General features: G+C 47.7%; 4 protein-coding genes across 5 annotated transcripts; 2 read left to right on the plus strand and 2 right to left on the minus strand.

Annotated features, from left to right (window-relative positions):
- Window positions 1–590: 590 nt before the first annotated feature.
- Window positions 591–1500, plus strand: DFL_001658 (uncharacterized protein; the record flags this gene model as incomplete). The annotated part of the gene is made up of 6 exons (XM_067630310.1): window positions 591–649; window positions 714–824; window positions 894–910; window positions 978–1123; window positions 1198–1278; window positions 1369–1500. The coding sequence occupies 6 exons, from the start codon at window positions 591–593 to the stop codon at window positions 1498–1500; spliced, it is 546 nt and encodes a 181-aa protein (XP_067492966.1).
- An 870-nt stretch (window positions 1501–2370) lies between these two features.
- Window positions 2371–7433, plus strand: DFL_001659 (uncharacterized protein; the record flags this gene model as incomplete). The annotated part of the gene is made up of 6 exons (XM_067630311.1): window positions 2371–2530; window positions 2640–3250; window positions 3318–4208; window positions 4358–6499; window positions 6559–7020; window positions 7080–7433. 6 exons carry the CDS (start codon window positions 2371–2373, stop codon window positions 7431–7433), a joined length of 4620 nt encoding a protein of 1539 aa, XP_067492967.1.
- Window positions 7434–12005: 4572 nt separating this feature from the next.
- DFL_001660 (uncharacterized protein) lies at window positions 12006–12857 on the minus strand (the record flags this gene model as incomplete). The annotated part of the gene is made up of 1 exon (XM_067630313.1): window positions 12006–12857. One exon carries the CDS (start codon window positions 12855–12857, stop codon window positions 12006–12008), a length of 852 nt encoding a protein of 283 aa, XP_067492968.1.
- A 7428-nt stretch (window positions 12858–20285) lies between these two features.
- On the minus strand, window positions 20286–21806 carry DFL_001661 (uncharacterized protein; the record flags this gene model as incomplete). 2 transcript variants are annotated; one of them, XM_067630315.1, is made up of 2 exons in its annotated part: window positions 20286–20848; window positions 20918–21806. In XM_067630315.1, 2 exons carry the CDS (start codon window positions 21804–21806, stop codon window positions 20286–20288), a joined length of 1452 nt encoding a protein of 483 aa, XP_067492970.1. The 2 variants fall into 2 exon arrangements, with proteins under 2 accessions (XP_067492970.1, XP_067492969.1); XM_067630314.1 differs by having other exon boundaries at window positions 20286–20863.
- Between the last annotated feature and the right edge of the window lie 1677 nt (window positions 21807–23483).

The raw sequence follows: 23483 nt of genomic DNA on the forward strand, positions 1-23483 counted from the left end.
TTGGCTTCTTGAAGAATCCTTAAAAATTATCACCGGCCTTGAAAAGGATGCACAAATTGGCAGTATACTGGTATGTGTCATGTTTGATGCTAACTATGGTAGCAACGTATAGACTGGAGGAGAACCCCATTTTCGCTTCTTTTATTATCCCTTTGTCACTTTTATTTTGTCGGTGTTTAGTCATTGCAAATTGTTGGATTTTAGATTCGACTCTTGGTCAAGAAGTATGTAGATAGATACTGTATGCACGTATGGGGTTTTGAAGAGTTATTAGGATTGGTTTTAAATTCCTAAGTTTCTATACATATAAAAAAGAAAGAACGACAGTACATGCCGTCGAAATGTAATTCGTAAAACTGAATCCGCAAGCCCTGCGTTCCCATAAACCCTGTAAGTGTAAGTAAATCTTCAGAGCTATCTTATTGCGTGGGGTTTGCGTTGTGTGGTAGACGTCTGGTGGTTTTCTCTATACGGGGTATCCTTGAACCAAGCCCCAATTGAGTCAATACAAAGTCAAATCAGGTTGTACCAAAATATGCTCAACAGATAACACTGTTTAATAGTATCGAATCTTCGAAAACTCGGTCACGATGCTATCCATACTCCGAAAGGCAAGGTTGAAGGACAAGGAGATGAGGGTTCTGATGCTGTAAGTACCCCTTGCGATCCTGCTCGTGTTCACGTTATCGCTGAGAGAAAACCCAAAATGATAGGGGACTTGATAATGCAGGCAAGACCACCATCGTGAAGCAGATTATGCATGAAGATGTGAATACTGTAAGCCCTACTTTGGGATTCATAATCAAAACGATCGAGTATCAAGGGTTCGTCATTTCTACTACGACTATAATTAGAAAACCTCCTGGCTAACATCTGGATTCCTATCACCTAAGATATAAGCTCAATATTTGTATGTTTATTTCGAGTCCCCAAGGGTTAAGAAACCCAAGAAGCTTCGAGCTAAATATTGCTCCCAGGGGACGTTGGCGGTCAGAAGACCCTCCGGTCATACTGGCGGAATTATTTTGAGAAGACGGACGCTCTGATCTGGGTTGTCGACGCGACTGATCGATTTCGGCTCGAGGATTGCAAGGAAGAACTCCACGGGCTCCTACTCGAGGAGGCTAGTTTCATCCTATGTTTTTTTGCGGCACCCACTAAATAAACAAATCTAATGGTATACCTATACGACTATAGAGGCTGATGGGTGCGTCATTACTGGTATTTGCAAATAAATCGGACGTGAAGGGATGCATGTCGACGGACGACATCAAAGAGGTAAGTTTCCAAGGTTTTCTTCGGTTTTTTTTGCCTATAACAAGCACGAAATATTGAAGGCTAATAAAATGAGCTTAAACTTTTCTACAGGGCCTCAAGCTTGACGAGATTGTCACCCACAAGTGGACTATACTCAGGTGCAGTGCTATGACCGGAGAGAACCTTATTGAAGGGTTGGATTGGGTCGTCACGGATGCGAAAGAACGACTGTTCCTGTACTGATATATGCATATGAATCGATCTACGGCGTATATTGACTTCAGTTAATATATATCCTAGCTGACCCGAGGAAGGTTACAGTCGTCGGCCTGACCGATCAGCCTTAAATTGCTTGCCAAGAGGAGAAGAGCCAGGCCACCTGGGAAAATTTAAACCCAGGTCGGGTTCAAGGTAGAGGTCCGCATGGCCATGGCCAAATGGAAAGATATCAAACTCGAAACCGAACCTCTTGCGGGATGTTTTTGTTTACATTTTAGAGTGTCGTCGAGACTCCATTGTCCGAGTCGGTCAGCCATGACAGACAAAGTTTAAATTGCCTCTTTTTATCACCGAAAAGACGACTGTCCGCCCATAGCCACCTTGACCAACCAAAGAATGACAGGGGTGATTCCTGTCCTTGCTCGTCGCCCGCCCGCCATTGGACAAACTCCCCAAACAATTCCCATTCGCTCATAATGTCCATGTAGGATGTATGTATGGACAGCCAGCTGTGAACCTCGAGTCTAGTCCCCCTCGGCATTGAATTCGTCGTCCTCAGCTTCTTCCTCTGCAGCTGCTCGTCACTTTAGCTATATTGCTTTCTTCTTATTGTACATACTGCTACCAGCGGCTCTGTGCAGCGATTACCATCTTGCATCTGGCCCTCTTCTGCGGGGCTTGAGTTAGCCCACCGATAAACGTATCCTGTGTGCCAGCATTCATTCCTGCGAGTCCGATAGATTTTTTTTCTCCCATCACATATCCCCCAAGACCTCGATCACCTTACCGATCACCTTAGCTTAATCCCCGACCAATCCAATCGATAGACTCTATGCATTAACTAGAAACCACCACTGCCCATCGACGGACCGTGTCACATCGGAAGCCTTCGTCATGGACCCTCCCTCGGAAGCCGATGACAACCAGGTGACCGAGTTCCTGCAGCGTATCCGAGAACTGGACGACAAGAGAGATCGAGAAGATGAAGAACGAACACGGAAACTGGAGGAGGATATCCTGGCCCGGCGAGAGGCCAGGCAGAGACTACGAGAAGGTTCGTGAAGCTTGTCTGAGGCGTGAAATGATGCCGGCTTATAGGCTTATATTCCTGATGCTGACGTGCTGCTAACTGCTCAATTGCTGCTTTGATTTCCTTGTTATAGAGAGAGCGAGATCACTGTCACCTGAAAAGATGACACCGGTTGGCACACCGCTGAGCTATCGGCCAAAAGTAACCGATGGCAGCCCGATGGCAGCCCTCCAAGACTCGCCTTTAGCCTCTAAGTCCAAACCCAAACCCCCATCAACACCAGAACCAACGACTGCTGAAGCTCGTAACGATGCCCTCGAAAAGTTAACGAACGAGCCGAGGCCATTACCAACACCGCCATCTAAACCTCTCACGACTGCAAGTCATACGTTCACCCCGTCCCCTTCTTCTGTCACGGGGTCTACTCGACGGCCGTTCAATCAAGCGGGGAAGCCCCTCTCCTGGCAAAGGAGACCCCAATCAGTAGCATTTGGAGAACGGGAGAGACCAACCTTTACGCCGTCTACTTTTTCGAGAACTAGCAGCATCGCAGGTGACGATAATGAAAGCGATGCTGGTTCCGAAATATCGAGAGAACAAATCGCCAAAAACCTCGGCTCCAAAGATCCATCCTATTTTCGACAAACAGCAGACCGAGGTTTCAAATCCGCAGCTTTACGAAGAGATGCAGAGGATAGCTATAGCGGCGGTGGCGCCAGGATGGCATTGCCTGGGATGTCTGATGTTAGTAGCACCCTAAATACCTAAATACCCAGTACACCTACGGCCACATATACTAACACTATAGTAGAGGACAACCGAGCTACCAAGGCCTCTTTCATCGTTATCGAATGCCAGCGGGACAACATCATTCTCTGCCCCCTTAACAGAATTTAAAAGCATCTCAAAGGCGAAGTCATTCCTCGATTCTCTCCCTGACGAAAGGCCGCTAAGTGCCGGGGAATCAATGCCTTGGAAGATCCCTTCATATTCATCCAAGGCCCACCAGCAAATTGAGGCATCCTTTTCTGGACTTGGACCACACGAGGAGGAGGACAATTCTCTGATGCCATCAGCTTATAGTATGTCGAATAGTGGCAGAAACTCACCGGAAAAGATGGGCAGATCAACAAGCCCAACCAAAGGACTTGGAGGGTTCGTCCAGAGCGCTATGCTGAAACGAGACGCTTCAATAAGAAAGGCTCCTGCCGGAAACCCAATGTCAACATTGTCAAGATCGGGTAGCAACGTTTCCGACAAAGAGTGGACAACTCCCGTCCGGCGAGAACGTGCCCTTTCCACTTTATCGAGAGATAGCACTCCAGCACCAGAAGATAAAGAAGTCGAAGAACGTAGAGGAAGAGAAATGTCGCCTGCTGAGTCCGTGGTGTCAACAATGACTACGTCCACTGACGGTTGGAGGGGTAGAACAGAAGCAACACCACCGTCATCTCCGTCGAAGACTATGAACCCTCGTAGATGGAGTCCTACAAAATCATCATGGCTAGAGTCTGCACTGCAGAAGGATATCGCCCCTGTTGTCGGATCTCAACCGCCTCTCATGTTCTCTCCATCGAGGGAGGGCTCACAGAAGTCGCCTACACGCGACAAATCGATCAGGTCAGCTCGGGATGCCGCAGCTATTCGTGAGGAACGAGCTCGCGCCAGGGCGGCTGCGCACCATGTTCCTCGAAAGATGTCCGTAGATTCTCAGACCGACCACCCGCGTTTCGACCCCAGTAGTTTTTCCCGGCCAAGTGTCCAGCCAAAATCGGCAATGCTATCGAAAAGACCCCTTAGTGAAATCTTCAATCCCCCCCGGCTTTCGATTTTGCGGCACCCTTCGAGAAGGCTGTGGTAGAAGAAGAACAGGTCGAGGAAGCGCCTAAACCCGAGGCTCATTCTTCTATTCCTCGCCCGGCCATTCCTTCAAAGCCCTCCATTCCGGAAAACCCGGCCAATGGTACTGATTCCAAAGACAAACCACCAGTTAAGAGCAAGCCTGTTTTCGAACGAGGACCGGGCAGAACAATGACAATAGATCCTCGTGCAGCGCGTGAAGCCAGCCTCCGAGAACAGCAGCAAGCTAAGAAAGATGGAGTCCTTGACTTTCGATCGAGGCTTTCCCCAACTAAAACCCAGAATTACAAAGCCCCAGATGAACTCAAGGAAACCATCTTAGCAGGAAAATCTGCCCTTCAAGATCGCGGTAGGCCTCAGAACTACAGACCACCAAACGAATTAAAGGAGAAGGTCTTAGCTGCTAAAGCTTCCCTTCAGGATAGGGGAGGCCCGCAGAACTATAAAGCACCAAATGAGCTTAAAGAAGTGGTTGCAGCCGCTCGTGGCAGCCTGCAATCGAGTGGTGGGCCTCAAAAGTACCAGCCGCCAGACCCGTTGAAAGAGACCGTCTCCGTCGCTCGCTCACACCTGCGCCCGTCATCACCTGTCAAAAATTCCCCCAACATATCACCGACGAAGCTGCCACTTGGACGTGCTGCAACTGTCCCCGTGAGCTTAGAAGGAGATAACGATGTACCGCCACGCCAACCGGAAAGTGGTGATGCAGTATTTGAGGGAAAGGAGAGTCCAATGCCTGCTGTCTCTAAGCAAACTACTGCTCCTGCCAGAATGGAAAAGTCTGGGAACAAGTTGGCGGATCGTTTCAATCCAGGGCTCGCGGGTATACTTTCCCGAGGCCCAATGGGAATGGGTAAACCTGGTACCGGCAGCGGGTTCTCTTCAACTTCTAATACTTCGAAACCAGCTTCGGGAGAGCCAGGAGAAGGACCGCAACTTACCCACATGACTAAGGGTCGTGCCCGTGGACCAAGGAGGCGCGCCCCTGCCGCAGCTTCTTCGTCAACCTCAAAGGAGCCTAGAAGACAAAGATCAAGCCTTTCTCCACATCCCAGATCTGCCAAACCCACACGGAGGTCCCTAGGGCAGAATGGGTTAGGTGATAGACCATCGTCCCCGGCTCCTATTACCCCCCGCAAGCTTTCTGCGATAGCTATCCAGTATGATGACCAGGAAGAACCACAGGCGTCAGCCGAAAGGAAGGAAAAGCCACCAACTCCTGCTAAATCACCGCTGTTGAGGGCCAAAAGTTCAACGTTGAATATGCGTGATAGCCTCCCAAGCCTCAGCTCTAACCCCTCAACACCAACAACGAAGCCAAGGGCTTCTTTAAACTCTAAGAGCACGGATGAAGAGCTTCCTGCAGTCAAACCGCTATTTTTTACTCCTCAAGAGCGTGGAACGCCACGAAGATTGCCTACTCCGCCATCCGCCAGTGTTACACCTTCTCCTGGCGCTTCCCGCCCTCTTCCTCATGTACCTCTTAAACCCAAGCCGTCTGCAGACTCTGAAGAGGTAGAAACAATCATTGCCCCCTCGGTCAAAGATTCTATCAGTCGATGGGGATCTACAAATTCAACCCCAGACACAACTCCTCAACGCAAGGGTATGATCAAATTACCCACATATCAGGATGAAGTCGCAGCAATGGAGAGCTCTAAGGCATACCGATCACCACAAGCTAGTGGAGCTGGAGGTCCAACTCCATCTCCACTCCGACTTGGGAGCTCGAGGGCTATAGACGAGAGCATTCTCAACGTTGTCGGCATTGATGCTGCGAAGTACCTCTCACAGTTCTTTACTGGTCCTATTACATCACCTCCAAAAGGTGGGATTGATGTTACACCGCTCCTTGAATCAAAGCCGAAGCAAAGCACCGAATCAGTTCAGACCCTCAAAAAGCAGATGTGGGAAATCACCGGTATCAACGGAAAGAAAGACCATGTTCCAATCGGTCAGGAACATATTTTGTACGAAGATGGTCTTTACATGTGTCTACACTCTTACATGGAAAACAACGGGATGATGGCATCGGAAGTTTTCCTCTGGAGCGGCGATAGGGTCTCACTCGGGACCGTTGAAGAGGCCCAGCTCTCGGCTCGACGGTTAGCTCGAGAGTATGATGGTAGATTGGTATGTTTTGATCCCGCTCACGCTTTTTATCGAGTCCACCAACTAATTCGCGAGTACAGATCGTTACTCAGCAAGGCAAAGAAGTTCCCCGATTTATCGAAGCCCTCGGTGGGGTCATAATTACCCGTCGTGGATCTAGGGCTCGAATCCAACAAGACATCCCCTACATGCTCTGTTGTCGTAAAGTCACAGGCGGTATCGCTTTTGATGAGGTTGACATCCATTTCACGAACTTGTGCAGTGGGTTCCCCTACATTATTTCAACACCAGATCGACTGTACCTCTGGAAAGGCAAGGGCGCATCCCTCGAGGAACTCCGAGCTGCTCGGGTCGCTTCCTTCGACCTCGCCGGCGATAACGAAGTCAAACAAATTGATGAAGATAAGGAACCTGAATTTTTCGTCGAAATGATGGGAGGTGAACCTGGCGGCCAAGTGCACGCACAATACTGGAGCCTTAAGCCCCAGCATATGCAATACACTACCCGTGTCTTTTTGGTAGACCACGGGTCACCAAACTCAGTGAGTATTCCTCAATTTTATCCTATAGACTTAGCAATTAGTAACAACAGCCGTCCAAGACCATCGAAATCCACCCTTTTGCGCAATCTGACCTCGACCCAACCAACATTTACATCATTGATGCATTCTTCGAACTCTACATCATTGTTGGCGAACAAGCACAGGACAAACGTGTCGATTTTCAACATGCGCTCCTCTTTACCCAGGAATACAGCATCATGGCAGCTTCAAACGAAGATCGACCATTTGTTCCTCCAAGCAATGTTGTCCTCGGAGGCGCACCAAAAGAACTCAAGGTCGTATTTAGAAGGTGGGAAGACTCTAAGACCCCAACAGCTTGGCATCCTTCGCGAAATCCTAGTGTCAAGTTGACAATGGGCTTACGCGATGCGATGAGCATGATGGATTTTTGATTGAGTAGAAAGTCGAGCCATTCTCTTCCACTGGTAACAAAACACTGTTGAGCTATGTTCACTCTAGTCCTTTCTGTCGTTTCTAGCTTTTTTTTTTCATTGCATTCGTACAGCTTCATTTCTATGTAGACATTGACGAACAAGATCATGGCGAGAAAAGTGCTCTTTTTTTAGCATGGCACCTGTTTGGGCTGCTGGACCGCATGAACGAAGAGAACAAAAGCTGTACTTCTTTATCCATTGCTCCCCTTCTTAATTTCCCTTTGTACGGGGTGTTATTTCATCATTGCGACCAGTCGATCATTGTCGACTTTTTTTTGTTTCTTGGTTATTATATCGCTTCGTTACCTTACAGCCCAATTGCTTCGGAACATCGACGCATTTTTTGGCCCTTGGTTCCTTGCATCCGTTTATTCAAGTACGGTACTAGACCTTTCCCTTTGACAAGGCAGCGATTGATTCTTTCCCTCCCCATTTCGCTTGAAGATTGTCCCTGGTATCCACAAGCTTTGATCTGAGATTACCGAACTCAGATATCCCATCAAGATCAGGAACGTTGAACGAAAACAAACTAGATGGTTTACGGTGCTCTCGTCCCCTGGGATAATACATCGACATACTGGGGGTGATCTAGAATATTTTACCTCAGCCACCGAGCGCTTTTGTCTCATCAAAGTGAATTAGTAACATGAGCATCACCCCCCGTATTGTTTGTATCACATCTCACTACTTAATCTAAGACATGCCATCTTCACAGAGTAGCGAGCAACAGATCAGAAACCGGCTCAAGTTACACAAACAAGGCCTTGAGAGTGACAGGACGGAGATTAGTACCGTGCCGCACTGAGAGAGGGTGAATCGCTTAGTATCTTGATACTAGCTAGCACCTCCAATACGACATTTCCCATACCGTGTGGATTATTGTAAAACATTTTTACACCCACTTTCTCCACTCTAAAGCTCGTTCCCCCCCTCCCCCCCCCCAACCTGTGATTGTGATATCAAAGCTGAGCTATATCAGATTTGTACATCCCGGCTTTGACACTCAGAACCTTAACATTGACACGGAATTGTAGTGCGTTAATGACCCACTGGTAATTAATCGTACGGATTTACAATCCGGACGAAGGAAAACCGTCGTAAGTGTTAATTTTCAAAAAACAAATAAATAAACGGCGCCTTTGCTCACTACTACGAGCTTGAACCACTGATAGTATTTGGAGCTCGAGCAACTTCCCTGTCAACCCTCAGGGTGGCCGGTTGCAGTGAGATAGCTCACCATTCCCCGAGACATTAATATCCAAATCACACGGTAAGTTCCATTGCAGCAGCGAAGAGAAATATATGCGACAAATCGGGAAGTACTTGCGAGTTTCCCTGTTATTTTACTTCGTATTTTCATTTTTTATTTTTTATTTATTTTTTTGAGGACATCAGGTGGCCTTTTGAGTGATGATTAATTCTCCGAAGAACAGCTGCTCGCATGGCAAAAAACGTTGATTGCCGAGTCGTTTTTTTGGTCCCGTTCAATCATGGGTGGATGCGCTTTTGGACTCGGGAGCCCTTTTTTAGAAACCAAAAAGGTGATATGTGATGCAGTCATGCATGATCATTAAAGCCTCGTTTTCATACACAGTATGTAGATGATGATGTGGGGTTTTTCTTGAGCTCTTGAAGTTGATTGTTTCTCAAATGCGAAGATGTTGCTGTATTGAAAAGCGACGACAGGGACAGCTCGTAGCCTGCCTCAGTATTTTTCCGTGGAAAGCCTCGTATCCGGTTCTCGAACAGGTTCGATCGAGATCCAACAGAAACCACAACGTCCACTGAACGGAAACTAAAAACTAGGCCACCCACTGGTCATCGCGACCGAGGACCGAGACTAAGTACCGAGATTCCGTCTAATCCCGCACATACCAGACAAGAAAAAGAGAGACGGTTTGATTACTTGCACGGACGCAAGTTTGGGAATGCGCTGTGATGCGGGTATTGCCGCTGTGGCATGGCATCGGAAGCTTTCACTTTGTGGTTTGAAAAGCGAGGAACCAATCGAGGAACCAATCGAATTGCCGCTCTACGCCATACTACACGTTGGTCTTTGCTGCAGCATCTTCTGTTAAGCGATGCACAAACTGCATTCCCAAAAATTCCTTTGGCTTCATGGGGGTTTCCCCACATGACCCTTATAAACCCATTAACGAACCGTCGGGACTACACCTGACGCACGGCCCGATCTCACCGGTTTCCCGTCTTGGAAATTATCGGGTCAGAAGCGGGAAATGCAGGATTCGTGAGATGGCCATCATGCATATTTTTAGGAATATCGATGATCCCTTCATTCCTGAATGGCCTGGGTAACCTAACGGGTTAGGCAGAGCTGCAATCCAAGTTTTGCAAATATCGGAGGAAACTGTAATCCCGTGTCGCATCTTGATATTTTGAGGTGAATGGCGTGAGGAATGGTTTTGATAAAAAAAAAAGTGCTATTTGGCATGCATGGTTATGCATTATCAATCCGGATATCCCTATGGTTGGTAGCGAATTTGCATGTTGGCATACGCAGATGTACCCAGATACGATTTCGATATCAAACATCCAGAAGCGACTTTCTGGAGATTGGCTGTATCTCAGTATTCTAAGACATCTATCGCATAGAACCAATATGTCAACGGTAATATAGGTCATGTTCCGCGATCCGAAAGGAATCCCCGGGTATGTCCTCAGATCTTTTCTCCGAGTGGTGATATCATTTAAAGGGCGTTGCCTTGGGTGGTGCCCGAGTGGCCTGATATCAAGAATCAAACATCCACTCGAGCTCCCTGAGAAAAACTCTATCAAAGTTGTTTTCGTGGGTGGATCACCGATGACGAACGCGAGTCGCGCACATCCACATCTCGACTTTTTGAGGCTGAGACGTGTGGAAGGGAGATCTCAGCGGTTGCAAGTCCGATCTGACAGAGAATTTTCGCGAACCTCGTATTCTCGCCAATCAGATCGAATCTTAAGCCACTTTGCTGTGATTTGCTAGGAACAAAAAGAATCCACGAAACGCCACCGGCGCTGAATAGAAACTTCTGCCTACAGCCTGGTCTCTTGTTCGCCGGGGAAGCTTCATGGACCGGTATCAAATCCGAAAGTCCCGCAGTTCGCTCGGGCCAGGTGCGACCTTCCATGGTCCAACTAGACGCCTGTTATGAGGAGGAAATATCAGTGCAGTTTGAGGCATATGCGCCATCATGAAATTATGAAAGTCTCTTCCTCCGAAAATAATATGTAATAGAGATCAAAAATGGGTGATAGTAATCTCTGACAAAACAATACCAAAAGCACGGGACCGCGAGCAATGGTTGGAGGTTCCGGTAACCTCTGATGCTATGGCACGGCACGTGTTTTTGCGGCCGGCACGTGAGTAAAAGACGGGGGCGGAGTCGGGATACTCCCGGGTGTAGACGGCTTCCGGCACCGGGCCTAAGCTGATTCGGGAGAGATCACTAACTGCTGCCGGCCTTTGAGTGCCGGGGACAAGAGATAGAGTCCTCCTGAGCATATAAATCCTGCTTGATATAGGTTATTTCGATATGTGATCAACGCTTTATTAACCAATTAACAGAATGCCACAGACCGCACGCGAGTCTCCACCCTTAAAACCGAAGGCGGATCTACTTTTTGTTCGCTCGCGATGCAAGGGTAGGAAGATATTCCGACTAAGACGTCTTGTTAAATTTCTCCTTCCATATGATCCCGATGGCATAGTATGACATCTGCTACCCGTTAGTGCTCGCAGCATGTGCTTGTATTCGTACCCGAATTCAATCGATCGAAGCTTGGAAAGAAAATTAAAAAAGGAGATATTTATATTTTACGGAGAAGCGTAATTGGCAGATATTTCCGAGAAAATGATATCCACCTTGCATGCGCAGTTTCTTGGCCGGGCTTTCTAGGGTTATACGGCATATATTAGAGGACTTATATACCTACATGACTAGTAGTGTCCAGCCTCTACATACTTGCAAAGTACGGAGTATACTACGTGGGAGAAACAAAATGTTGGGCTAGGCTATCGGTATTGGCATGACTTATCGCGTTCGGATGGAGGGCTTCGGCTCTCGCATACCGGTTTCAAGGGGTTAACCAGAGCCTGCATATGATGAACGCATATGGACAAGTATGCACCTACGAAGTACATACATGGTACATCGAACGAACAGAAGAAAAGCAAATTATCCATGATACATACATCAAGTAGGTGGCTACCACCTGTGGGCTCCCTCGAAGCAAAAGGACAAACGCCGGCGCTATTATGCTTCCCTCCGTAAACCCGAAACTGAATGAGAAAAAAGAGCTTCGTGGTAGGAGAGCTGAAAGGGAGAGTAATCTAGAAACCCGAATATCGAGATCTAGGGTTCTAAAATAGGGAGAAAGCGGAAACCTATGCACGCAGTTTCGGGTGATGCCTAGAAATGATTCCTAGAGGACAGAAAGAAATGTGGCATTGGGGGTGCAGTAGTTACGAACTGCTCCTGGGGGGCGTGCGATGGCTTATGTCAGTTGTCGGGTCTTCATGTGGGTGTACTAAGCCATTTTCTCCTTGCACTGCCTCTTCGATGCCGGTTTCGATGGTTGGTCCTCAATATTTACAGCCTTCCTCTTTCCTTTCGATTGGGTGCCCTTCTTGTCCTCTGCCTTCGCTTTCGACTTAGGCTCAACCTTAGTGGCTGCCGCTAGCTTCTTCCTCTTCGTCGACTCCGGTTTGGCATCTACCTCGATGACCTCTGCTTTTTGCTTGTCGTTCTTTTTCTCGACCGGCCCTTGCAAGTTGACAGGCTTGACACTCTTCTTGCGACCACCTCTTGACTTGCCCGAGGCAAGAGCAGTTAAAGCTCGAGCGGCAGCGACTTCCTTCTTCTCGGCCTTCTCGGCTTCCTTCTGAGCTCTAGCTCTCTCCTTTTCTTCCCTGTCACGCTCTCGCTCCTCCTTGGTCTTGACCTTTCTCGGTTTCTTGATGTGAGGCCCTTTTCTCCCCCACACGGGTGGTTGACTAATTCTAGCACTGGTCTTGTACAGCTCGGCCCGTTCCCTCTCGGACAGACTATTCAAATATTTCTGTCCAGCAATGGCGCTAGACTCCAAGTTCTTTTGCAACAGACGGCATTCGGAGTCGTCGAACCTCTTAATCGGTTTGCAGTCTTGATTGTCGAAACAGACAACGTCCCAACGTTGGGTGACGACAAGTCGGTCTTGAATCTGACAGACCTTTCCGGATGCCTGGAAGAGAGAGCAATGCTTGCAAACGCGTGCTGTTGGGGAGAGAGCCTCGCAGTTTGCGTAGACTGCTGTTTCCTGCCCATTGAGCTGCGAAGTTTCTGATCGAACCGGATGTCCTTTGTGCCCACAGGCATACCAAATTTCGTAGTCGGTACACATCCTGACTGCCCGCGGAAAGGTTTCCGATGATGTAGTTGTGAGGTAGATCGGTGGACGGTTTAAGACGCGAAGTTCCTCCAACTTGTATCGTGGTGTCTTTATCTTAGACCGATGTTTGCTTTAGGACGACGTTTCTTTGTTCAAATATTATTGCTGACGAATGGCATTAAAGAACATAGGGTAGCTCAAGGAAAGAGGTATATGGTTGGAAAGGAAAGGAAGAAAGCTCAATGGGTATAGGAAAATCAAATTAGAGAGTCCCTGTCGACAAGATCGCGAGAGAACCTGTGAGAACGCTCACTTGCGCTCTACTTACGCTCAGCATCGACTACAAAACCATATAGCACGGCATCATTACCTTTGGCTGATGATACGTTTGGTCACGGACCCTTGGAAATAATATATGGCTCATCTATATCCTAGGCAAATACTCTACTAAAGTGTGGTTTTGAAACTATTTTACATTCTAGGAAACCATCTCGTATATGGAACTAACTGGACAGTCAAGAGTTACGGGTTTGGAGCAGATATGGATCCAAATATCTGGAGGAAAGCAGACTTGGAACTAATGCTGAGGCAGGTGGTTATACGGAATACACTGCAGTGTCAATCGTAAATTACATCTAGATCTTTTTTTTTACGACTTGGTGAAGTTAGCTAACTATCTAGCTAGCATTTGTTGAACTCCTAGAATAAAAAATATGCTTGCGTGTAAAAGTTTTGTTGGATTTTAATCTGGCTTTAGTTGCTGATTGGTTACAGCAACTAGGCAAACTTAACTACACACTTAAGTATGTGTTTCTAAGTTCTGTATGCATGCATATAAAGTACCTAGGTAACACCTATCCCTATGATATGGGCCACGCTCTTGATCTCTTTTCAAGATTGAGCTTGAGGCCATTATGAGTATGCGTGCATGCAATTCATCTCGTAATCTGTGTTGCCAAACATTGTAAATTATCACCATTAAATCCGTTCCTGATTCCCTCATGAAATCGAAAAAGATTCAAAGGATATCTCGGTCGGTGTTTCAGCATCAGCCTGGGTTCCGCAGGCGGCCGCTAATTTAGTGGCTGTGGCGCCGTTAATTCAGAGATACAATAGAATGTGTTCGAAAATGCAACCATAATAGGACGGAAAACACTTCATCAACACCCATGTCCGCTCGTAAGTGTAGACATGTCTAATGGTTGCTCGCTAAAGAGTGGATCTAAGAACTAGGATTCCTTCATCGATGTGCATACTACGTATCTTTTTCGTACCACGATGGGGGCGTAGAACCATCTAGACCATCGTTTCAATGTCAAAGTGCATGAACATGCATGAACATGCATTAGAAATGAGGTTGCACAAAAAAATATAGCGTTATACCTCACGAGCTGGGATATCACGACCGAAAGGTGTGAGTGAAGGGGTATGAGAGTGCCCTGTTTATCCTCAATCAGCTCACCGAATACGAGGCGCAAAGGAGGGCTTTCTCCATGCTATGCTGAATTTATCCATGGAACACCATTTGACCATCAACTGACACAAATTTGCAAGACATTGGGCTTCCACATGGTGGATTTTCATGTACGATCGTGGTGCGAAATGGCCAATGATAGTTGGTGATCGTAAACCCGAGGTTTCAGCCTCGCGTAGAAATGAATGCAATCGGTCCGGGGTTGAGTCGGTTATCGTGCCTCTTATTTTATCGCAGATATGGTGCGGTATCAGTCGGAATGGACGCCTCACAGCCTAGGCCGCTCTCTTTCCATCTTTCTCCCTCCCTTGTTTTTTTTATTTTGATCATCGATTTCTTAATATATGATATATATATCACATAATCGAGTCCCTGCATAAGGTATGTACGGATTGCATCAGCTAAATATGAGGTTTGTGAAGCGTGAAAGATTTCCGAGATCTTCATACTTTCCCCAGATCTCGGAGGTAGTTTTGTTTTCGTTTAATATTTCCTAAAGGCACGAAAAAGCGCTTGGCCTGGCGGTCGAGAATGGTGTTGGTCAGGTTGGAGATTGGAGTCTCGGTGCTGCACAGGCCCGGTTCAACCGGTTGGGTGCTCTCGCCCCTGCAGCACAAGAACCGCACAGGGAGGACGGTGGTGTCATCACCCAATGACCTGGCAAAGAAGATGTGTTCGGTCGGTTGGAGGGCAATTTCAGCTGAAATCAAGTGCAGGATTGCGGGAGGTACGAGAGTATTGCAACCATGCTGGGAGAGATGCATGGGCACCCCGCTCCCCATGAAGATCGTTTGCAACTTCGAAAATGTGATCCATCGTCCTCATTGGCTCCCGTTCTCGTGGTACACACACCAACACATCAACGCATGCAGGACTCTTAATCACACACGGTCGAGGAGCCGTCCCACAGGACGCTCTCATTTTAAGGCCCGTCAAAATGAGGAAGCTGGAAATGAATGTTCCTATTTGTCTGAGGAGTTTGCAGCGTAGAAATTCTCCTCACAACCCCAGCGAAAGTAAGGCGTTTTGTGGATGCACATATGGGTAGATCTCGATATCCCGACTGGAATCTGTGTCGTTCTAGGTGGTTCGCAACCGCATGTGAACGACGGTTTTATGTCCAATTCAACACCATGCATAGATTTGTGGAGGCGATGTGTGATCATACCCTTCTCGAACAAGCCACTGCAACCCTTGTGTGGTGATACCTCGTCCTAGTCTGGTTCAGCCGGGAAACACGACGTTTAGGATTACAATTGCATCCCTCAATGCCGGAGATTCTCGACCACTTTTTGAACATACATACATAGTATGCAAGCGGATGCAGTGTGGACAAGATTTCTGGGTCTAAGGTATACACATCCTCTTCTTCAGGGATGCTCTTCCTGAGATGACGCTTATTTGGGGTCTTTCACTTTAACCGGTCGAAAGGCTTAAGATCAAATTGCTATTAGTTGGGTCTAGTTAACGCTTTCTCTCACACGTGGGAGGAAATTGTAGACTTGCTGACTATTTCTGAATATAACAAATGGGGTCCTTGAGGCATAAATTCCATAAATCCAACATGGATGGTTCCCCCATTGTCGAAACGAAGGAACATGCATACATTCGAGATGAGGGTCATGATGCCTTTTCATATGGCGCTGGTCTTTTTTGTTTCATTCGTCGAGCCGACCGGAAAAACTTCTGATTCCGGCTTGGAGTCTCAAACACAAAGGGAAAAAAATGAATGTAATGAATATATGCAAGATGGACCGTATGGGTTTTGTCGGAGTAAAGGAGGGTCCACTTTTCTTACATTCTCATTTAATTGTCCTTGATTAAGGGAACGGAAGCTCTAAAACTTCATGCCGATGTATGCACATGATATACAGACCTCCCATGCAGATGGAGATACATCCCTACTTACATTTCGAGGTGCAGCTGGGGCGGTTTGATAGAACGGGAAGGTGTGGTGATTGGGATCTGTGCAGCACCGGGCGCGGTTGGAAGACCCTTGTCGTTCGCCTACACAGCACCCACACCAAACCTCACTCCAACACAAATCTCGAATTAAGTCGTTAGCAGCCCCTCATATCAGCCGGCCAGCTGCACAGCACCGCATGTTCTTTCTCATGCATGCCATGGCCTTCGAGAAGTCTTCCGGTCTCGTTCAAGAACAAAAAGAATAAACGGAGAAACCCCACAGTTTTTGACTCGCGGGTTCTGCGTAACTAAAGGGAACTCCGTCCCGTCAGACGATCACTTCCGTGGCAGGTGATAACCCTGTTGGCTTACAGCCGAATACCATGCAGCATGCTTCCCAAGGCCGTCTTGGTGCTGCCGGATAGGTTTCCAAACGACGGTTCAAAACTTCCAACGTTACTCCTGAGCTAGGAGCTACCCTAGACGGAGAAACGTCTGTGGGTTACTTGTTTTCGTGGTCTCAGTACGGTATTTACCGCCGTGATATATCTCAATACCCTCAAGAGCTTTAAGTCTTTCCTACATTCGCAGCGTTTCGTAAGCTTAGTGTATCTAACTTAAGACGGCAGAATTCATGTTATGGGCTGCTATCCGTGAGCTGCAAATATGCAAATATAGATTTTGATATCACGAAATCAGCGCATATATATCAAAATCTTGCTAGGTGATAGTAGGGGACATGCCGTTCCTCTCATACTCCAAACGGGCGTTGATTCGTGGTGACGTCCGCCTTATTCAGCCCTCCAAAGAAAATATCCAACGGTCACGTAAGATTCGGCCTCTATACGTTTTTGGTTTGCCGGGGCGACCCTGACTGATATCACCAAGCCGAAATGCGATAACAGTAAACCTGGCTCTAAAACCTCCCGTGTCCCCAAGCTCCACAGAGTTTTTTTTTTGTCTTTCATTTTGCACATGCCGGACCGTCTTCGTACGATAAGTCTCGCGCGGAGGGGTTTCCCGCTTTCAAATGATGGGTGCACATATGGATGCATATTATAGATATAGAAACGTTATGACAGGTCGGATTCCGGCCTGTTCGATATGCCAAGCTTTGGGGAATACAGGCAAGGAAAAGCTTGTCTTTTTCTGTTACCTGGATTCTTATGGGCAGGCGACCGTCTCCAGATTCTGGTTTGAAGATGCACGGACATTGCTTCCTAGCTCGCATGTCTCGTAAGATGCAGTTGTGTTTAATAAACAAGATGGATATACAGAAAATTCTATAACCACCTTTTCAAGCTGGGCGGGCGAAAATATGTTTTTTGAAAAGCAGTGCAGTGTTTGCTGTCGCTCAATTGATTAACCTGTACAACCGGTCTCGTTGTCTCTCGATAAAGACCGGGAAACCGGGAAGGTAGCAAGCTATCGCTGTCGCAGCCTGACGAAAACCCTTCTTTGTTCCCGAAATAAACGTCCGTGTTTTGATCACACCCCGCGATCCGTGCGAAAGATATCACATCGCAGAATTCAAGGAAGCGACTTTTTGTTTTAAAACCAAAACATTTTTTACACACACTCTCACTCCAAACTCTCAGATACTATTTGGTGATGATTTGTTACGTATAAATTTCTACCTTGTCGCCGATTGCGTATAACAATCGGTTTCCCAATTTAGAAAAGCACGGGCAAGTTTTGACCCTGAAACTATGACATCCGAACTTTCCCTTCCCGCTCCCCCACGGGCAGCCTCGACGAGTTTTCTTCCATATGGAGTTTTCCGGCGGCGCTATAACCTGGACTTGGAATTTATAAGCCGAAGGCGGTTAACAGTCACTTCAATATATAAATTATTAATGACCTGGAATTAATTGGTGGTCCTTTTGGAATTCGAATTTACAAGACTTGCAAAATAAACACTTCTGTGCATTCATCTAGCCGCAATAATTATTAGAAGTGCGTGGTTCCAAGTCGCATGGGGTGCATGGATGCACACAGCCTTTTGGAACAGATCTCACCCAATGTTCAGTGCGGAGTCGAGCCTTGCTTTTAGATATCTCCGGTCTCGCTTGAGTAAATTGGCCCCCTTTGCACCGCGCTGAAGCCTAACCTGCCCGGATTACCGAGCTCAACTGCCATTGATGTGGGAAAAGTTTTCCCAAGACGACCTAAAACCGGCCGCATCGTTACCGTAGCTCGCGCTAGCTAAACCAAACCCGTCGGTCTGCGTTAGCTTGGACCCTTTGCCAACAACCTGCTTTTTGCCTCTGGCTTTCGGCCTTTGAACGAAAGTGCTTGGTACCAACTCGTCCTGCCAAAGCCCCCTTCGTGCTCACCGCCTTTCTTAAGGATTAATCAATCTTCAGCTCAAGCGCCTGTCATTGGCCGGAGCGCTCCGCCGGCACTGGTTTTTAAACCGCTATTATCCATGAAAACCCTAAGTTTACGATCCACCACGGAGCACTGACGTATGTGGGAGAAGGTAAAACGCTTCCAATTATCATCCTTACCAACTGCTTTGGCACCCCACACACTAAAACCTCGCCGAGGGGTTAGACAGCCTCCAGCTTTCCGTCCAAGTGGATCTCAAAAGCTCCAAAGTTTGCAACGTATCAAAGCCAAAGGCCAGCTCAGTGGGACCTCTGGAAATTGTAAATCTATCCAATAGGCGTGACGCCAAAGGTGAAAAAGAAATTCTTGTTCCTTGAACCTCAGTCCTGGTTCATGGGATCCCTTCCAACTTGTCCTCTTCCCAAAAGTTAGATCCCCCAAGCCAGCTGCCCATCCGCGTTCCTTTTGGTTCGTTACCCTTGTCCAAGTGATGGACCCGCCTTCCTGCTTGTCCGCCCACTTTTGAAATGCACATGTGGATAATTCTATGCTCTTTGAAAGATATTCACAACATGGAACAGAGGCTGTCGAAATTTTAATAGACTTTCGAAAAACTTCATTTACCATTTATTACCGCAGTGAATTTGCGCATACTTTGGATAAAAGAGGGTGAGAAATTGGTTCACCGAGTTGGTTGGAATGAGTAAATTGATGGTTCGCCAGTTAAAAAATAAAAAATACAAAAACGACAACGGAGACAAAAACACAGACAGGTAGATATACACTTATCCCCTTGCAGATTTCCATAGAATTATAGACTTCCCAGACTTCACACTATGTTCTACCTCCGTGACCCGAACCCCCAAATTCCTCCGGTCCATCATCCATACCCATTAGGTCATTGAGAACGTATATACTTGTAAGCAAAAACAATCCAGCACGATGAACTCCGTTGAAGCAAGTAAGAGTAAAGGGACAACTTAAGCTGAAATCAAAATCAAAAAGATAACTGGAGGGAAGGTTATAGAAGCGGACATGTCAAAAGGAGGAGATGGAAAAGAAAAAGAGAGGAAGGAAAGAAAGAAAGAAAAACTTTTGTGGAGAAAAGGAAAAAAAAAGGAAGGAAGGAGGATCTGGAGGAAAAAGAAGACATCGTCCCTCCCAAGCACCCTGTTTTGCTGCTGTGGCCGCAAATATGAATGATAACCCAAAGGGTGCGAAGGGTTGAAGAGCCAGTAGTCAGGAAAGGGTGAAATTTTCGTTTTCTTATAGATGAATGGTAGAATGGAAATTCTGCAAGAAGATTCGTTCGTGTTTCGTGAGACTAGAACCAGTATGCTGATTGGTTCTAGGAGTAGTAATCAGATAGAATAGTAGACTGTACGAGAAGCGAGTCGTGACCATATATGTGCAAAACTATGCTGCAGATATCTATCCCATTCCCGCGAGCGCGCAGAAACATGAAGCCCCCGGATACAAAAAACGAACAACAGCTTGAGACGAGGAAGATGCGTTTAGGATGTCTAACCCAACTCGAGGCATTCTAAAACCTGACAAGAGTGGACAGATGGAGGTCAACTGAGTTTCGGAATTGGCCTGGAAGTCAGTTGAGAGGTGGAAAGTATGGGTTTGAACGAAACGGCCTTATAGTCTACGACTAAATGTCGGTCGACCACTTGTTTTACCACCCCAGATGGATAACTCGAGACCGCCGTTAACTTCGGCTAGGATTACTGTTCTATCTCCCACTTAGGGTAACCTTGGCCCCGAGACGCTTCCAACGAAATTCCGTTGCGCAGTGTACGATCACTCGTCACAAACACTCGACCGTAAGGCCCCTCGTAATACAATCGGTGGGTATGAACGTTGAATCCCAGGTCTTCACGGAGAACTTTTGCAAGGCTTGTCCAGCTGTAAGTGCCACCTGGCATAAAATCCTCTGCGACCGCAGTGCATCGTCGATCGGAGAATGATTCCATTATCGTCAATACGATCTGTACCGGAGTGATAGGTTGATTATTTGGGTATATAATCGGATACGGTGTTGGTGGAGCAGGTGGCTGGCTGCTTGGCAATGGAGGTGCGATCGACTGCCCGGGAGAAGTGCTTCCAATCATGTTTATGGGTCCCGTGCCAGCAATAGTTCTTTGCTCATTTGGAAATTGTGGAATGGTAGCAGCGGGTGGCACTGGCGTTTGCATTGGTGCTGGTGTCTCCTGTGAAACACTTCCGATGGCACGCTGGGTTGGTATCTGCTGCTCAGGGGAGGCCGTGCCAGGTTCTTCTTTTGTTTCTAAAAACGCAGAGCCTTGCACGTCAGATCAGTCTCAGGGGATCATGGGGTAAATGGTGAGAGGTATACCTTCTGGCTCGTCCGCACCAGCATTTCCCTCATTTGCACGCTGGGTTCTCTTGCTCCGCTGGTTTTGTGTACGGCGGATATCGGCCATGCCGCACTTCAATCGATCCATGGCATAGATTTTGCGGTATTTGTCGTTTGGTTCATTCAGCCATTCTGGACAGTTACGGATCCATTCATCGACGGCAGACTCGCGGGCCGTAAGGTTAGTCGGAATAACTTTTTGACCGGCGAGTCCGTGCCTGTCAATAACCTTCGTGAGCTCGGTCCTTAATTTCTGATCCCATACCGTCGTCGAAATTCCGAGCTGTTTGCAAATTGTTTCGATGTTATAAGGGTCCCTCCCCTTGCCATCAGTCCGGATTCTTGGGTTCGGGGGAAGATCTTGATTGCCACCAGATGACCCCGAAGTTTGTTTGGGTTGAGGTGTACTAACTGGCGCTTGTATTGGAGTCGAAGCATATGGAGAGTGTATAGCACCATTCATTGCTGGAGCTGGCATGCCGGTAGAAGGGGCAACGGGAGCTGCTGTATATGACTGTGAAGCGTATCTTGGTTGCTGGACTTGAGTCTGTGAATGGTAGGCAAAATTGTTGGATGGTTGAGGATCGAGAGAACCCATGCCACCACCAGATGCAACAGCCTGGGCGTGGTCACTGTACAAGTTCGCAGAGGTTGCGTGACTTCCACCGTAATGTTGAGCATGGTGGTACTGCTGAGGTGGAGGCGGAAGTTGGTGCCCCTGTTGTGCATTATGAAGGTGAGCTTGTTGCTGCGACTGATCCGGAGTCCTACTCGGGTCGTTCTCGGTCTTCAGTCTCTTTTGGCCGGGGGAGGCCGTAGTCGCGCTGGCTGCATTTGCAGCGCCTCTCTTTCGACCTGGCGCAGGCATTGTTGGCATGAAGGCCGACGACGACGAAGACAATGTGGTGATTGGTGAAGGGATAAGTAGAAGGTCGTAATTAACTCCTATAGCTCCAACCAGACTCCGTTGCGCATTCCCTGCCACGACAGATTGGTTTTCCAAGATGGTTATTGATAAATGTTTTCAAGCAGCGGTATGCGTTCAGCATGCGATATCGAGAAGTTGGGGAATTTGGTTTTTATTTATGTCTTGGGCGGACTAAAACGGGTCCAACCTCCCACACCACACCAACGCTAATACCTGCCACACCCAGCGGTGGACCACAGAGCACTGGAGCGGGCAAAGCTGAGTGGAAGGGGAATGGAGGGAAACAGCCCGTTCGTCATACAGGAATGGCCAGAGATCTGATGGAGAAAGGACTTCTGAAAAGAAGACTTTCGAGATTAGCCAAAGGAAGCGACGGAAGGCTTAAGTATGAAACCGAAGATACGCAATAGAACGCGAACGCACAAAGAAAACGGAGAGGATCTGTGGAGAGAGAAGGGAAACAAAAAAATGGCAGAGGAAGAAACCCGCCGGGCAGCCCGACCGATATCACAGAAACGAAGAAAACAGAGGAGATATGATGTTTGGGAGGGAGGAAAGAGTCAGGAAAAGAAAAGAGGGTGTGAGAGACCGAGGGACGACGACTGGGTCTTTTTTTGGTGAGCACCACAACTCCGACTGGGGGATGTGCTCGTGGTGGGATGGGGAGGAGACCAGGCGCCGCTGCAGGGAGAAATGGGAAGGGAAAGAGAGCAGGGGATGGGAGCCTTTTGCTGTTAGCGCATATGTGACCAACCACGACCAGAAAGAAAGGGAAGAGAAACGTGATAGAAAGCCCTCGAGGTGGATAGAACGGTCGAAGGAGCGAGTAGAGTCGGATAGTAGGAAATTATAACGACCCCAATTTATTCCCTTTGGGCTGCGTATCAAACAGGGAGAGCAAAAAGAGAGCATTCGTTCGGGTCATCCGTGTGTCATGCATGCGCTGTCCACAGATAGACACATATGTATGTATATAACATGAATATCCCGGCGTCCGATGTGCGCCTAAGGGGTTTTCGGTCTCGCAAACAGCCCCCCAAAACGCCGTGAGCATGGGGTCAGTCTCTCGACTCGGTTTGCTTGACCACAGCCGTCTGTATATCAAAAATCTGAGTGAGATAGATCACACCTGCCAGCAAGCGGCCCACGAGAATAAAAGGGACGGCTGGAAAAAGGAAGTAGAACGCTAGCGAGGTACATGTAATTGCACGGGAACTCACCTCTCTCCAAGTAGCAGGCCGAAAGGTACGTGGCACCGGGCCCCGGTGAATAGGTACGTACGGGGATAAACCGAAGATGAGATGGGGATAGTGTTTAAGACACACAGTCGGTGGTTGGATTCCGCTCTATCTCTTCTTGTTTGGATTGCTTTTCTCGTTAACGAAGCGATGTCGAGATGTATATATAAAATCACTTGATTGGTGATGACGGGTAAGTGATGGAAGCAAAGCGTCGAAGGATGTTCACCCCGGCGCCATCAGTTGACGTTCCAGGGTATCCCGGGCGCTATTTATGTGGTGTGGCCGTTCCCTGAAGACCCCGGCGACCCCTGTTGCTGGGGGTGGATATCGGCCCACCCACTTTTCGAAACTCCAGCAATCAAAACTTCTTTGCCAT

The sequence above is a fragment of the Arthrobotrys flagrans genome, assembly GCF_004000055.1.
Source record: "Arthrobotrys flagrans strain CBS H-5679 chromosome Unknown unitig_3, whole genome shotgun sequence".
In the NCBI taxonomy this organism is placed as follows: Eukaryota; Fungi; Ascomycota; class Orbiliomycetes; order Orbiliales; family Orbiliaceae; genus Arthrobotrys; species Arthrobotrys flagrans.